At 42.6% G+C, this 14,124-nt stretch overlaps 1 protein-coding gene across 2 annotated transcripts in view; it reads right to left on the bottom strand.

Annotated features, from left to right (window-relative positions):
* Positions 1-13,038, bottom strand: part of IFT43 (intraflagellar transport 43) — a 179,244-nt gene extending 166,206 nt beyond the window's left edge. The window contains exons 1-3 of one of the 2 annotated variants that reach the window (XM_069208441.1): positions 12,904-13,038; positions 5,670-5,768; positions 2,504-2,524 (exon numbers count right to left, since the gene is read on the bottom strand). In XM_069208441.1, coding sequence (XP_069064542.1) covers positions 2,504-2,524; positions 5,670-5,768; positions 12,904-12,951 — 168 coding nt within the window. In that variant the 5' untranslated portion in view covers positions 12,952-13,038. The remainder of the gene's footprint in view (positions 1-2,503; positions 2,525-5,669; positions 5,769-12,903) is intronic. The other variant, XM_069208442.1, reaches the window with a different exon arrangement.
* Between the last annotated feature and the right edge of the window lie 1,086 nt (positions 13,039-14,124).

A 14,124-nucleotide genomic window follows, 5' to 3' on the forward strand; every position in this document is an offset into this window, starting at 1 on the left:
ACTTTATTGACATGTTCCTCTTTGAAAGGGGTAAAATTAAGGATCTGAAGGTCTGCTTGCTTGAGACAGAGCCTTCCGTTCCAAGTCGGTCAGATCAAAGTGGGGGCAGCCAAATGTACGCAGACACAACCAGGTCCAGACTATTCATTACAAGACCAAGCCGAGGACCTTTTGCCACTAACAACAAACTATCAATTGCTCACTCATGATTGAGTGCACTCTCAATTCACACATATGGATAAATACCGTTAAGAAAAAGTACCATTGCTAATCCAGCGGGTTGAAAATTATTATTCTGTCACTATTATCCCACGTCTTCTATAAATATTAGAGAAGGAAGAAGCCATTCAAGTACAGCTGTGTATAGAAAACTTCTGACAATTTAATTTTCTATTGACATATAACGCAGCGTTATGGTTCTTCATAACAATATTTATACACAGCTGCACATAGTTTATAGGACTTTGACACTTGACACTCCATTTTACTTTCTTGAATCAAGGAGTTGGCGAACGTGTGTGATTTATGCAAATATGTGAACAATAAGTTGTTAAGAGTTAAGCTGGGACACCTGATTTCAGATCCATTATGTGGCCTGCAACTGTCATCACTAGTCTTCCGATCACCCCGTTTTCAAATTGCTTCTACAGAATTCAAATCTCCTGCTTGCACATGTGAGCATCAAGTTTCATAACTTTGCAGGTGACATCCAAGTGTTTTTTCAAACTACCAAACACTTCTTACTACTATTAGACACATTGGTGCAGAGTTTACTGCAAATCAAGTGTACATGGGTAAAGACTGAAAGCTTGAAAGAAACGAAAACAGGGGTTGTACTGCACTCCTTAAATCGCACAATTACCCAATTTAAACAAATCTCCGTCACAGGTAACTCAGTTACAATGCTGAAAAAAGATAAGACTGGAATTCATTTTTCACCTCGAAACAGACTACAGAGACGACTGTAAACAGTTTCTGTCATTTATTATATTAAACTCTAGCATAGGATTTACACGTTCGTCAAAGAAGAACCATATATCAGCTTCAAATGGACTGCTGTACTGGCCTGTAATCAGCGACCACAGCCAAACAAATCAAGAAGTTACATGTCATGCACGAAAAGAAACAAAAAATCTACGATTGTTTTCAATGTTGTCTTTTATAGGTGCCTTAAAAAAAGGACTGTATGGTCATGCACGAATAGTTCACATCAGAATGGGGGTATGTATGTGAAAAAGAAAGTGATGATTAATAGATTTTGGCTAATGCACAAAACCATTTGGCACTCACAAAGCCTGAAATTTGAACAATTGCACAATTTGAGACCACAAAACATATTTTTTCCATTTACTAAATCCATTTTGCAGTCTATTGAAATTCACAATTATGTGGTGGCACAAAAGTGGTGCCCACTCATAATTTCGAGTCACAATGCTATTTATCAGTGGTTTGCGACCATAGTTACAGGCACAAACCATTAGTCAGTTACCAACACCACCTTTGGGACAACTTCCCCATTTGAGAATTTTGTCAGTCGACCTCAAGTGGAGCAGGCAATGATCCACTGCCTGCTCCTCCCAACTATATTACCATTCGGGTTTCTTTTAAAACCAGCATCAATTCCTTCAAGGAAAACAGACTACATGAAAAAGTTAAAAAGCTTCCCATTTGGAATGTTAGCCCAGGGATTGTGGTCTGTTGTTCTATGCAGGCCACAATCCCTGTGTTTGTAGCCAATTGCAGGAAGTCACAAATAACAACCTGCCTAATAAATATTCATTAGGTAATTCATTATCTGCCCCCCCGTGACCGAAAATTTAGTGAAGCAACACATTACTACATATGTTGCATCATAAAATCAGACCTGTTGCAAAACGTTGGTGCACAATTTTTCGATTGCTTTAGTACATTGTCGTCTTTGTCAATAAACAGTACAGTATCAATCTGTTATGATTCACCAATAAAGTCAAAGTATTCTACCCTTTTAGTATCTGTTGAACATAGTGAGTGGACATTTATGACCTCTCTTTTTTGCTTCCAGTGGTTGATTTTAAATACTTACATCTGACTACAACCACATCCCAATCTAGTTGGCTGTCTGCACCTTTCTATCATTACGTTGAAATGCATTGGGTCAATCACAATACGTGCGTGCTTTACTCAACTTCTTTGTAATACATGATGCCTGAGGTGCTGTGAATTAGGAAGAAGGTACTGAGTCTTACTATATATCTGGGTAGAAGCCAGAGAATGGACATCAATGTAGGTGAAACATGTTTCATGTGTTTCGCAGCAAAGATAATTGTGAACTTAGTTAATTACTTTGTTTCTGCCTTGCCTGAGCCTAACTCTTTCCTCCTTCCAAGTGACTCACATTTGGTAATCTTCCATGTGAATACCCACAACCTATTTCCATACACTTTATCAGAAACCAACATAAATGGAGGAAACTGTGAGCATACACAAAGCCATAGACAGGCACACATATGTAAAAAGTGTGTACCTTTTCACCATCATCTTCATCCTAAGGGACCAGCATGGAAAGAAATGATAAAACAAACAAGTTATGTTATGGGCAAAAGAAAGGATGCAGGTAGCAAATTCTAAAGCTCAAGAGGTGTGTTGCAACTGCACACACCAAATCTGCCACAGAGGCTTGCACAGTACACCCTGAAGCACAGCTATATACACACATATTCAGAGCAGTGACTCGAGAGCCCATATGCACCCATACACTGCGTCATGGAGGCATGGTTAGCGACCACAACACAAACAGATACTGAGTCTAAAAGAATGCACCTCATGCAACACCACTGTTTATGCCTAGGATTCTTGGACTGAATGTTTGCTCCTGAAGCATTAAGCTCTGAAAGATAAATATTGAGTTCTACCAAACTTTATGGCAATGACTATGTCCGAAAGACACCATGTGCTTCCCCCATCTATTGTGGTAACGAGCTGTGGAAAGTGTCAATAAAGGATTATTTACTTACTTACACTGTATCTAGATAAGCATTTTAGAAGTCTCACAAAAGTTGTTCTCTCCCCACAGCCACTGGAATGTAGCTCAATTTATCTGGCAGATTTTTCATCTCAAAACATACACAGATACACTCTCGAAACAGGTGTTTGTCCAGTCGTGATTTTTTTTCCCATCCTTAACTTCTCTGTATACCCTTTTCTTGTTTTGCTAGTGTTCTGTGTTGTTGGAGAGTGATGAGAGGCTTTTTTTGTAGTAGACCAAGTAAGCCACAACCACATACATGTGGTGGTATGCCTTAGAAGTTCATATATGGCACCAGCCATGCTGCCATAGCAAGATGGAAGAGTGCTATACGTTTTTTTTTGTTTCAGGGGTGACCCTCAAGCCATCACTGCTCTCTTCTTAATGGGAAGCGAGAGGGTGGTGTCACCCTGTTACCCGCGCTCGCTAGCTCCATCCTGCCATCATATTTTGCATACTGCCTACACCGAGTTGTTTGTATACAGGGTACAGTGCAGTACAGACGGTGAAATGTCATTCTGCAGGTGCAATGCGGCAGGAAGACTGCATACTGATTCAGAATTGTTCACCCTGAATATATTATTTGTAATTCTCCTATGTGGTTCATGGCATGTCTTATAATAACCCTTAGCCTAGACCTACCACTCTGCTGGACTATGTATACCTCTTCTACTGCATGCATAGTTAATTGCTTGATTCACAAAGCTGCTTACGGCTGAAAATGTCTAGTTATGGCTGAAAGTGCCTGTCGGACATCCAAAAAAGGATACTCATCAGGCGCAAAGACATTTACTACTTCATAACTGTAGGCCACAATTGTCTTCAATTACACAATAATAAACCCCATGCAAGGGGTAGGAATGGCAGAAGGGTTACAGTATGGTAATGAGGAGGGAGGGTAACAATATGGTTTGTCTTGGCAGTTTGCCAACATCCACAAACTTGTGAGTTTATGGTTGTTACATTCTCCTCTCTGACCCTTTCAATGAGTCAACAATTTGCTCCAGCAAAGCGCTTTCCTATAGTTTGTGTTGGTCCACATTTTTCCATGAATTCAAGGTTGTGTGCGAGTCAGTCGAATCCATTCCTAACCTTAAGAATAGGCCTCCAAAACTTGACACTGTACTTTAGTAGACTCACGTAGAACATTAGGTGAAGCATTGCAATAATTTGGGTAAGGAGTACGAGCCTTTTGAGGTAAAAACTCCACGTTTTGGAGTTGACACAATTGTTTAGGGGTGTGACGTGTGGGTTGGTAAAGTTCCCTCACTCATACACACAGTCGTTTGGAATTACAGTCCTCCTCAAAAATAGTCGTACTTGTAGTGTAGGGTTATAGCTCAGCTTTCCTGGGACGGTCCCAGCAGTAACTAAGTGGGTCTAATCAATTACCTCACAGTACACAAAGGATTTGGAGTTCTACTCTGATTCTTGTATATCGAAATTGGGGTTTAATCTCTTTTCACCATTCCTCCCCTAAAGTAACTTTAGTACTTCTGTTCAAGTCCTTGTATCCTCACAGCTGGATGAAGCTGCTGTATGTATGACATGATTGGAACCGGCAGATGACCTTTATGCTTTTATTGTTCATTTTTACTCCCTTTTCCCCAATTTTTTTACTCCAAAGGTTTACAAGTTTATGAAGCTGAGCTCCCTTTGAAACACATGGGCTAGTACACTCATTAATAGTCTTTCCATTGGATCCATACATATATATTTAAAAATTAAGACTTTACGTGTATTGCTGCACTTTTTAAGAGGCGGATGAATGCTTAAAATTTTTTTAAAAGAGTGTTTTTTCATAGTTTCTCTGTTTGTGTTCTGGGGAATGCAGTGGCGTTTTATATTCTGCAATACCTCCTCCACGATAACAAGGCAGGCAGGCAGACAGGTCTGCTTAGTGATGGGCCCCAGCAGGACAGTTTAGTTTTAACTAAAGGAATTGGCAGACAGCACAGCAGGGAACTAAAGGAGGGTGTAAGAAACCAGAGGTTTCACTACAATTGGCTTTTTGCATTTGATTAACACCTCTATAAGAATTTCTAATGGAGGTAGAGGGCTGGATTAATGTTGAGTTGAAGGATGCATCTCTGCCCATTCATACTTATGAAGTAGTAGGAGAGCACCAGTTGTGCAAGCAAGAGCATCATGGGCCCTGATGCGAGCATGGGACATGAGGTCCTTTATAACCAAATTGAATATTAACAGCATCTAAAACTGGTGTTAAATGTCTAAGGTAGAAAAATAAGTGCTGGTCCCCAAAAAAGTGCTGATGGCCTCCACTGGCTCAAATTAAGCAGTAATCAAGGCTGATTTGCATACTGTTGAGTCTAATCTGAGGTGGCATTGTGGGCAAAAAATGATGGGCTGTGATATAGCCTGAGTAATTACCAGTGGCCCAGAATAATTTAAGCATCCCGCCAATCACTTTTTTGCTTATTTATTTAAATAACACTACATCACGATCCAGCAATGCTCTAAGAAATTAGCTACCCCTTGAATCCCACATTGACTGTATCTTTTTCTTTTACCTTTTATAGCACTCCACTGCATTTCAGCTAGGCTTGTACTTACCAAATACCACATAGAAATATATGAATACATAGACTTTTTTCACAAGCATTCGATTTTACCAAGTACCACCACCTTAAGTGTCAGTACCCACCTCTGCAACAGAACCTGAAGCTGAATTTTTTCTAGAAGAAGAAGTTTCCTCTCGAGAGGAATCCTGGGGTGCCCGTGCTCTTCTACCCATCTTCACACCCTAAGAAAGAAAAAGAGAAGACACTCTTACTGTGTCAGGAGGTGCACCAAAGGAGTTTTGAAGTGATCTACATAAAGGAGAACGAAGTAGGAAGACTGGGCACAGCAGACTATTCTGTCACTGCACATGCCTGTCTTCTTTCACATTCCCCTGCAGCTGTACTGCTTGTAGAACACCCCCAACCATATGCCACTCCTTTCTACTTGGCCCTCTGCTCCTCTTTCTCTGCCTCCCCTGACTATCCACTGCTTTCTGCTAATGCCACTTTACACTCTACCTGTCCCGCACCTCTTCTCCGTTCTTATTCCGTCCTCTGTCCCTTATTTCTTTCTGCTTGTCTGTATCACTCTACTCATTGTTCTCTAGTCCTTTTTAATTTCTATTTGAATGCCTTGCCTCCATCTTCCCTACTTGCCTGGCTACTCTGTCTCTCTCTGCTTGTCGCAACCTTACTCACCTCTGAGTCTCTCCTCCCTAGTCATCAATGTCCCTCTCCTTTCTCTAAACGAAAGTGTACCTGTCTATCTTCCACTTTCACCCCTTTAAAATAGCCCTGCTAATCCCATCCCTCTGTAATCGGCATGAGTGCCAACTTCTGTGTGCCACGGGCAGTCAAGCACCAGCAATACTATCAGTTGAGGAGCTCCTCTTTTGGAGGGGCAGCACTGGCGATTTTCACTGATCTGCACCTGCACATCATACAGGTGCTGCAGATGAGGCACTTCAAAGTGCACCAAAGCTTGGTTCTAAACAGAGGTACCATCAGAGATTTTATGGAGTAGGATTGCACCTGATAGAGGCTCTCTAAGTAAAGGGCAACAAGCCTTGGAGCAGGTCCCCGTTAGTTTAGAAGGGTGTGACCGTTTAACCATTCAGACCCAGGCAAACCACTACTGTCCAACTGTAATGGGTGTCTTTCAGTGAATCCCAGTGCCGACTGTTCTGCTTAATACTGGAATCTGTGAAACTTATCTTTTTTTAAATGAGCAATCAGTAGAAGCCTAGTCATACATTTATTTAAAACTTCCTTTTCGAAAAGCTGGTAGTAAAAGATTGATTTGACTAGAGCACTTTTATTGTGTTAAATGTAGTTGTTTTTCTGCCTACAGATGTGTAGGTCACTTTCTTGAATTCATTTCAATAAATGAATTCTGCTGTCAGGAGCCTATGCTCATCGAAAATATTTTAAGTGTGCCTTTGTTGTGTGCCATGCACCATGCCATCCACGCAGAGGGGCCAGTAGATGTTTCGGAAGGAGGGGGAGGGAATAGAGCACAGTGGGGAATTGAATGACCCGAAGGTGAAGGGTAGACAGAGTGTTCAGGCACTGCAGGGAGTGACTAGGGCAGTGGGTGGGCAGAAGGGACAGAGTGGGTAGTATGTGAGCAGAGCAAGAGCAAAGATGTGGCAATAGTAGTAGTACAGTCTAATCTTAATATTGATCAAATTGCATACTTTTAACAAGTGAATTATTCCACTGCACTTACTTTCCACCTTAAATCGTCCCAATTTATATTAAAAACTGGTCTGGTGCACCCAACCAGTATTTTTGGGAATCTGCCACCCTTTATACTCTGCCCCTCCTCTCTCTACCCCTGCCCCTTGAAACTCACTCTCCTTCCTCTAAACTTGCCCTGTACCTCTCTCACTTTTCAATCTCATTTTACCTCACTAATGCTAAATAATCCTGTCTCTTTTATGTCTATCCCTCAACTTATTCTAACAAAAAGGGAGAAGGAGGTTTTTTAGAGCTGAGTCTGTCCTCCTTAGAGCCTATATAAAACTTTACCAAAAGGCCCAGCCCAAATGAACTTCCACATGGTGGAAAAAAGGGTTTTTTTGTGTGAAAAACCCTCACCCAATAGGGTTACCCCTAGGTGGCAAGCTTCATCATTGGGTTTCCTCCTGTTATGCTGCAGAACGAGGCGTGCTATGACCGATGGAATACGTGGGAGCACTGTTGTAGTTTCATCAATGTGAATAATAAGAGGGATAGGAGTGGTAGGGTCTTAGGTGAGCTAAAAATACCTGCCTCTGGATGGTATTACTAATTTAATATGTCTCACAGGGGTGGTATGGTTAAAAGAGGGGTGTTGGGGGTGGGGTATATTATGTACCTTACCTCCTAAATGGTCTACATGTTTCGGAGTCTACCCCTTGACTCCTCTTCAGGACCAGAGTGGACTCCCTAGTGCCACTCCTTGATTAACTACTAGTGAAAGCACTAACATCAGATGCTCTGTGGTATGATGTGGTACATGCAACTAAAGTAAAGTAATACCCATTGGTAACGATGTCCTTCTGGAAAACTTTTTAGTGTCTACGCATTCACATCATAGATCCTCTGGGAGGGGGGTGTGCTTTCGTCAAAGCGACACTCCCGCTTTCTGCCTAATGCACACCTTCCCTCAACTTGCCCATGCTTAATCCTTTTCAATATTTGCACTGCTCAATTCACCATTAACCTCAGTAGTGTGCCTAGTCGTTACATCTGGCAACCATGTAGCATGGAGAACCAGGTTGAAGTCCTGGCCTCAGCTCAGCATCCCGTCAATCCCGGCAAATCTCCCTGTGATTAAAAAAATGTGTAAAATGAGTCTGTATCTGTGGTGAAGCGCGCGGATGTCCCTGGGCAATGTTCACGTCATGTAAAACTATCAAAAATAAAACGTGGATTCTGCTGTCCCTGTGCCCTAATCTCATCCATCAAGAATTAAAGAGGAAGCTTTAACCTTTGATGTCAGAATGAGATACTCCTCTTGTGGCAGAATTGCACAGTCTGAACCTGAAAAATCTGGGATCAATCCTAGCTTCCCTGCTTGACCAAATTGTGTGAGCCTAGGCAAATACTTTATTTCACCAAGTATCCAAACTCCATTGGCGGTATTGGAGCTGGTCACATTGTTCACACTGTTACCTAATCAGAGTCATTTATTTTGGCTCTCCCCTTCACGCTCCATAGCTTTCCCAAAAACACTTATAATTGATCAATGCTTTACTAAAAAAAGAAAACGGAAATCCGCAATGTGGCTCTCCCGGCACAGTGAGAGAGTAGATACTACAATATTCATTGCACTTGGGAAAAGTCACTCCATAATGCTTTGCAAGCATTCTTTTTAAAAACAATTTTGCCCATAACTCAGCATGTCGTGGTCGTAGGACAATAGGACAACTACCAAAATGTTCAGCATGGCACACTCTTTCTGTTTAGGTCATCTCTGGAGCCCCACACTAGGTTAGTGGCGGCCCCATAATAATAACCCCTCCCATTCAGTCCCCTTTAAAGCTCTCTTATGGCTGGAAATTTTGTTTTACAGCTTGAACATTTTGTGTTTTAATGGCCTTAGTACTGCAGTAGGCATGAAAATGTGTGAGGCTTGTTGCAGTACGTTATTTTGTGCCATTCTATCCTCTTGTGTTTATGGCCTCTAGGGGCTTATGGTTTCATGACCATGTTTATTACAAATTATATTTTGATTGTGAGGTTCTCTACGGGCTGTTCTGAGCATTACAGTCAACAAACTACACTATTTGCTGCACTCTCTGGTCACATCACTGGGTCAGTGGGGACCCCCAAAATAACCCCTCCCTCCATTCAGTATCTTTTTAATCTCTCTCATGGCTGGAACTTTTGTTTTACAGCTGAGAGTAGTTTGTGTTTTAAAGGTCTTATTTGTAATATCATTGCAGTAGGCCTGCAATGAAAGTGTGTAATGCAGTCATGTTCTTTTCATGTGGCTAGGGCTAACTATAGGGTAACATGACCATGTTTCTTACAAATGCTATTTTATTGTAGTGTCCTCTAGGGGCTGTTCTGAGCATTACTGTCTAATACCAAACGTTTATTTCTGATTAAGGTGTTTATTGGGTTTATATGATAATGGTATATGTTTTATTAATCTCTCCTTATTGCAATTGTGACCATGATTCAGGCCATCTTAAAATCCTTATTACACTATGACTATTTGAACACTCTTGATATGTTTCGGTGACCTTTCTAGTTTATTTCTCTCATTACTCCTCTGTGTCTGTCTTGTTTTGTGAATTGTGTTAAGCAGCCAGCAACTCTGATGGCAGGGTGGTGAAAGTGGTATTCTATTGGAATTAGCATGGCAGATTTAAATTAGGATGCTAAATGACATTTTCATTTTTGGCTGCAGATAGAGGAAGAAGGTAAATGGAAGTGATTTAGTTATATGCAGGGCCACTGGAATTATGTGGTAGGAAAAGACCAAATTATGAGGCAGGGTTGACCAATTTATGTGACAAGAGAAGTCAAGTTATGAATTTACAACCCCAATAGCTCTAAAACAAGCAAATGCGAGACCCACCACATTGCAAATGCTTGTTAATAAATAGTTCTCAAATAAGCTAATTTGCTCCGGCAAAACACCTCACCATCTCATATTCTTCGTGTAAGTGAGTTTTTAGGTTCTAGCAAGGCAAGAGAAAGCTGGGCAGGATAATCCTGATTGGTGTTCCGTAGAATGATCAATAGGAAACCATGAGTAGTGCTTAAGCTCTCCTTAAAGTCTTTACAGATAAACCCTATCATGTGGAGTGGATGGCAAGACAGCCATCAAGCCACCCGTTGGAGCTGTTGAGCTAAATAATGGCATTCTAAGTCGAGGAGGCCTAATTCACCCACAGTCATGGGTAGCTTTGGAGTGGAAGGAGCTACCAGACGGCACCCCAGCGACCAAATCTGATTTGTGGCATGTTTGAAGAATGAATGAGGGATGAGCAGGGGAAGGTTTGCAGAATAATACAATAATCGAGTAGCACACAGTCTTCATTAGTGCCACGTGGTCCATTACTGAAAGCGGAAGAGAAGACCAAAAACCTAAACTGGGCTTGGAGGGACAGTGTCACTCTGCCCAGATTTCCACTGTGCGGATCAGTGGGGAAATGATAGATATTAATCCCTAGGTATAGAGAGGTAACTGGTTCCCAGTTCAATCTGAAGCCTAATTGGAAAAACACTAATTACATTTTGAAATCTTTCTTTTGGTCTTATTCTGTTTGTGCAATTTATATCCCAAATATTTTGAAGATTCTCTGTGCACTTTACACTTAGGGATGGCCAGATCAGTGGGTTGGCTTTTACTCAATTGCAAAACCATTTTAAGGCATGGGCAGAGTGGGCAATTGCCTAACAACCTTGCAAGGGGTCTTCCCCCTGCTCACCCTTCACAAGCAGGAACAACGGTCCATTGCACCAGAAGAATTTGCCACGGAGGGTGGGGGCTGCTTGTTCAACCACTTGACAGTGCCTCTTCTGTTTCTCTCCTCTCTGTTAAGATAACTCCCCAGGTATGCAATACCTTCTGATATTCTTGGTGGACCCATCTTGTCTGATTTTAGGAACTGTCCCACCTTATTCTTCTCTTCCTTATTTATCCAGTTCTTAGCAACAACCAACTGAAAATGTACTTTCGATCTCCCATCTGATCTCGATTTCATCCTCCTCTTTTAATCTCTTTTGACTGGTAGTCTGGGCTCCCAGCTCTGAGATAAATGTAGAGTCCTGGGCATACAGTGCAGTGAGACTACAGACAAGTTGTGGATACCTCACATCCTGATTTTAGGTGTGGGACTGTCGCGCACACCATCTGCTCTGCTTCATTCATTTTTTTTTAAGTTTAAAGTCCATTGGAGGCTGAGGTGAGCCAGTTGTTTTTGTTCAACTTGTTTAAACTAGCATAAAGTTGCTTACCTTAATGTTTCCCAACTGTTTGCCAGGGGTATTAAAATGTTTAGAAACATAATCACAATTTTGCTGTTGCTTTCTCTCCAAGAAAGACTGGGTAGATTTGGTTACAGGTGATGGCCTTGACACAGTGCTGAAAGGCATTAATTTACTACTGAACAAGGACGAAATGTGGCACCTGAATGCAGCATACCAGGAGGCAGTCACAAAAAGACCAAAGTGAATAAATAGTGCTATGTAGAAAATAGTAAATAAATGCACTGATAACATTGTGGGGTATGGCCTCTCATTGGCTGTGTCTGTAAAACTTATGTTTGTTCTAGAAATGTTGTCCTGAATTTGACCCTTCGTCCTGAATTGTGACCCTTTGTCCTAATTTTTTTACAGTCCTGTCCAGAATTTGCCTCCATGCCAGGTGGCAGGGGCGGCTCCTCCGTTAGGGTGGAGGAGCGTCGCCCCCCGGCAGCTGCAAAGATTTTACAAGAAAACAATAATAAACTGTGTTTATTATTGTTTTCTTGTAAAGGGGGGGGCCACATGGTGAGGGGGAGTGCACATTCCCCCCTCAGAGCGCATGTGTGTTTTGCCAGCCGTTTCAGAAGGTCAAACACACATGTGCAGAGCATGCATAGGCTTCCCAGTCTGCAAGGGAGCGCCCTGGCTGGGCGCTTCCAGCCAATCCTAACGCTGCTCTGACCAGCTTCAGGATTAGCCGCTGGGCAGGCTGGGAGCCTGTGCCTGCCTGCAGCAGAGAAACGGATGGAGTGGTGCAGCAGCAGCGATAGAGAAGTGTTTATTATTTTTTTTACTGTTAACTTAATTTTTATCCCCCATGCACATGCCACCCCGCCCCTTCCGCGTGCTGCGAGCCGCTGCTGGCAGGTGGTCACCATATGTTCCATACATGCCAATAGACCCGGTTCAGCCAGTAGACTTACGATTTGTGATGGAAAAAAAAAGTTTTATTTTAGCTATCTCCTGCCCGGTATTGCCTCTGTTTCAATAGAAGTCAATGGAGTGGGGGTGCATTCTCCTGATTATTGTTTTTTTTTTTTTTTAACTCCCTCTTTCCTCTTCTAAGGTGTTGCCATGTGAATACCTGCCCGCTAATCTCTGCTCTCCTCAGCCCCTCTACTTTCCCTTCTCCGTCCTAATTTGCCTCGTTGTATCCCTCATCTCTAATAACACGCACTCACCTCTGTAATCGACCCCGCTCCTGCTGCCCCTCTGTAACACCCTCTGCCGCCTCTCTACTTGTCCTGCTCCCAAATCCCGCATGCCCCCTCTCTTCTATTCACACTTGTCGTTTACGCTATTCAGTCATCACTCTCTCCTCGGCTCGCGTTGGTCCCGCCACTTCATCCGAGAGTCTGGGGCGCCCCTGCCGTTTAGCAAAAAATCTCACTTGCCGTAGACAATTCTTACCAATCTGCGTGTTTCCCTCTCCCCCTGCAGTTCTTGTACTTCATCCATGTTTCTCCGCTACCGCGTCACTTCCGGCAACAACTCTGAACTCAGTTGCCCATAGCGACCGAACTCGGGCCACGCCCCTCATAAAATGTTATCTGCATTAAGCCCACCCCCAGTTGACATCACCGCACTCCAGTGTGCCTCAACCGCTCCCACAATTCCGTTAAAGGCATCAAGTTTGAGGGAGGGAGTTCAGGTGCCTTGTGCGGGAGCCTATTAAGCCGAGGACGCTGCTTCAGACAGTTTAAAAAAAATCGTTTTTAAGTTACGGTCCTGGTGGTGGCCTCGGCCCGCCATGACAAAACATAGTGCAAGTATGTATTTTTCAAACACCCCTCCTCCCTGGTTCATATTTTGAAATCCGTGAAGGGCCGTGAACTGGAAGGTTCTTTTTCAGTTTAATAATAGCGCGAGCTCGAGCCGAAGGTGTTGGAGCGTTTTGTTTGAACATCAGTTATATTACCCAAGGGCCTGTTTGTTTTAGAAATCACAGCATGTCCATTCGACCTTGTTGCCCAGTTTCATGAACACTAATTTGTGTTAAATCGTCTGTATTCTTTTAACGCGACGGTCCTGGCTTTACTGCGGCAGAAGAGAGAACGGTAACTCCAGAGGATAGAAAGGCCAAATTAGTGGAAAAGGGTTGGATGTTGATTCAGGTATTCCTATCGTTTACACCTATAAAAGGTAATGAAAGTAATGCTCGCACCCCTGGCAATTGCACATGCTACCACTCCTATCCATTTTTTCCCCAATGTGCCATTCCAAATAGAGACCTGCCTTTTGCAAATCAGCGCTGACCTTGCTCCTCATGCTAACAGCCCATCCCTATCTGCCCCCTAGAAGGGAAATCAAACAACTCAGACCAATTTAGGCCTAAATGACCAAGGTTATCCCCAAACATGAGTCCCTTGCTCAGTCCAAGCTATAGTTCACTGACTAGGCTGAAATCGGACTGTTCTGTCACTAGCAACTAGTATTATCAACACTGAGGCTCTCATCTTCTCTCTGAAAAGAAACCTGTTATGTTCTTTCTCTGGTTCTCTTCTCTATCAATCCCCAGGGCATCCCACTAACTTTACTTCCACGCTGGCAGAATCTCTAGAACAGGGGTGTGGAATTTTATGGAATATCTACTTGTCCATTGTACAGGTTGCTTCATAAATCTGTTTGTCC

Source organism: Pleurodeles waltl, chromosome 9 (assembly GCF_031143425.1).
Source record: "Pleurodeles waltl isolate 20211129_DDA chromosome 9, aPleWal1.hap1.20221129, whole genome shotgun sequence".
NCBI classification, from domain to species: domain Eukaryota; kingdom Metazoa; phylum Chordata; class Amphibia; order Caudata; family Salamandridae; genus Pleurodeles; species Pleurodeles waltl.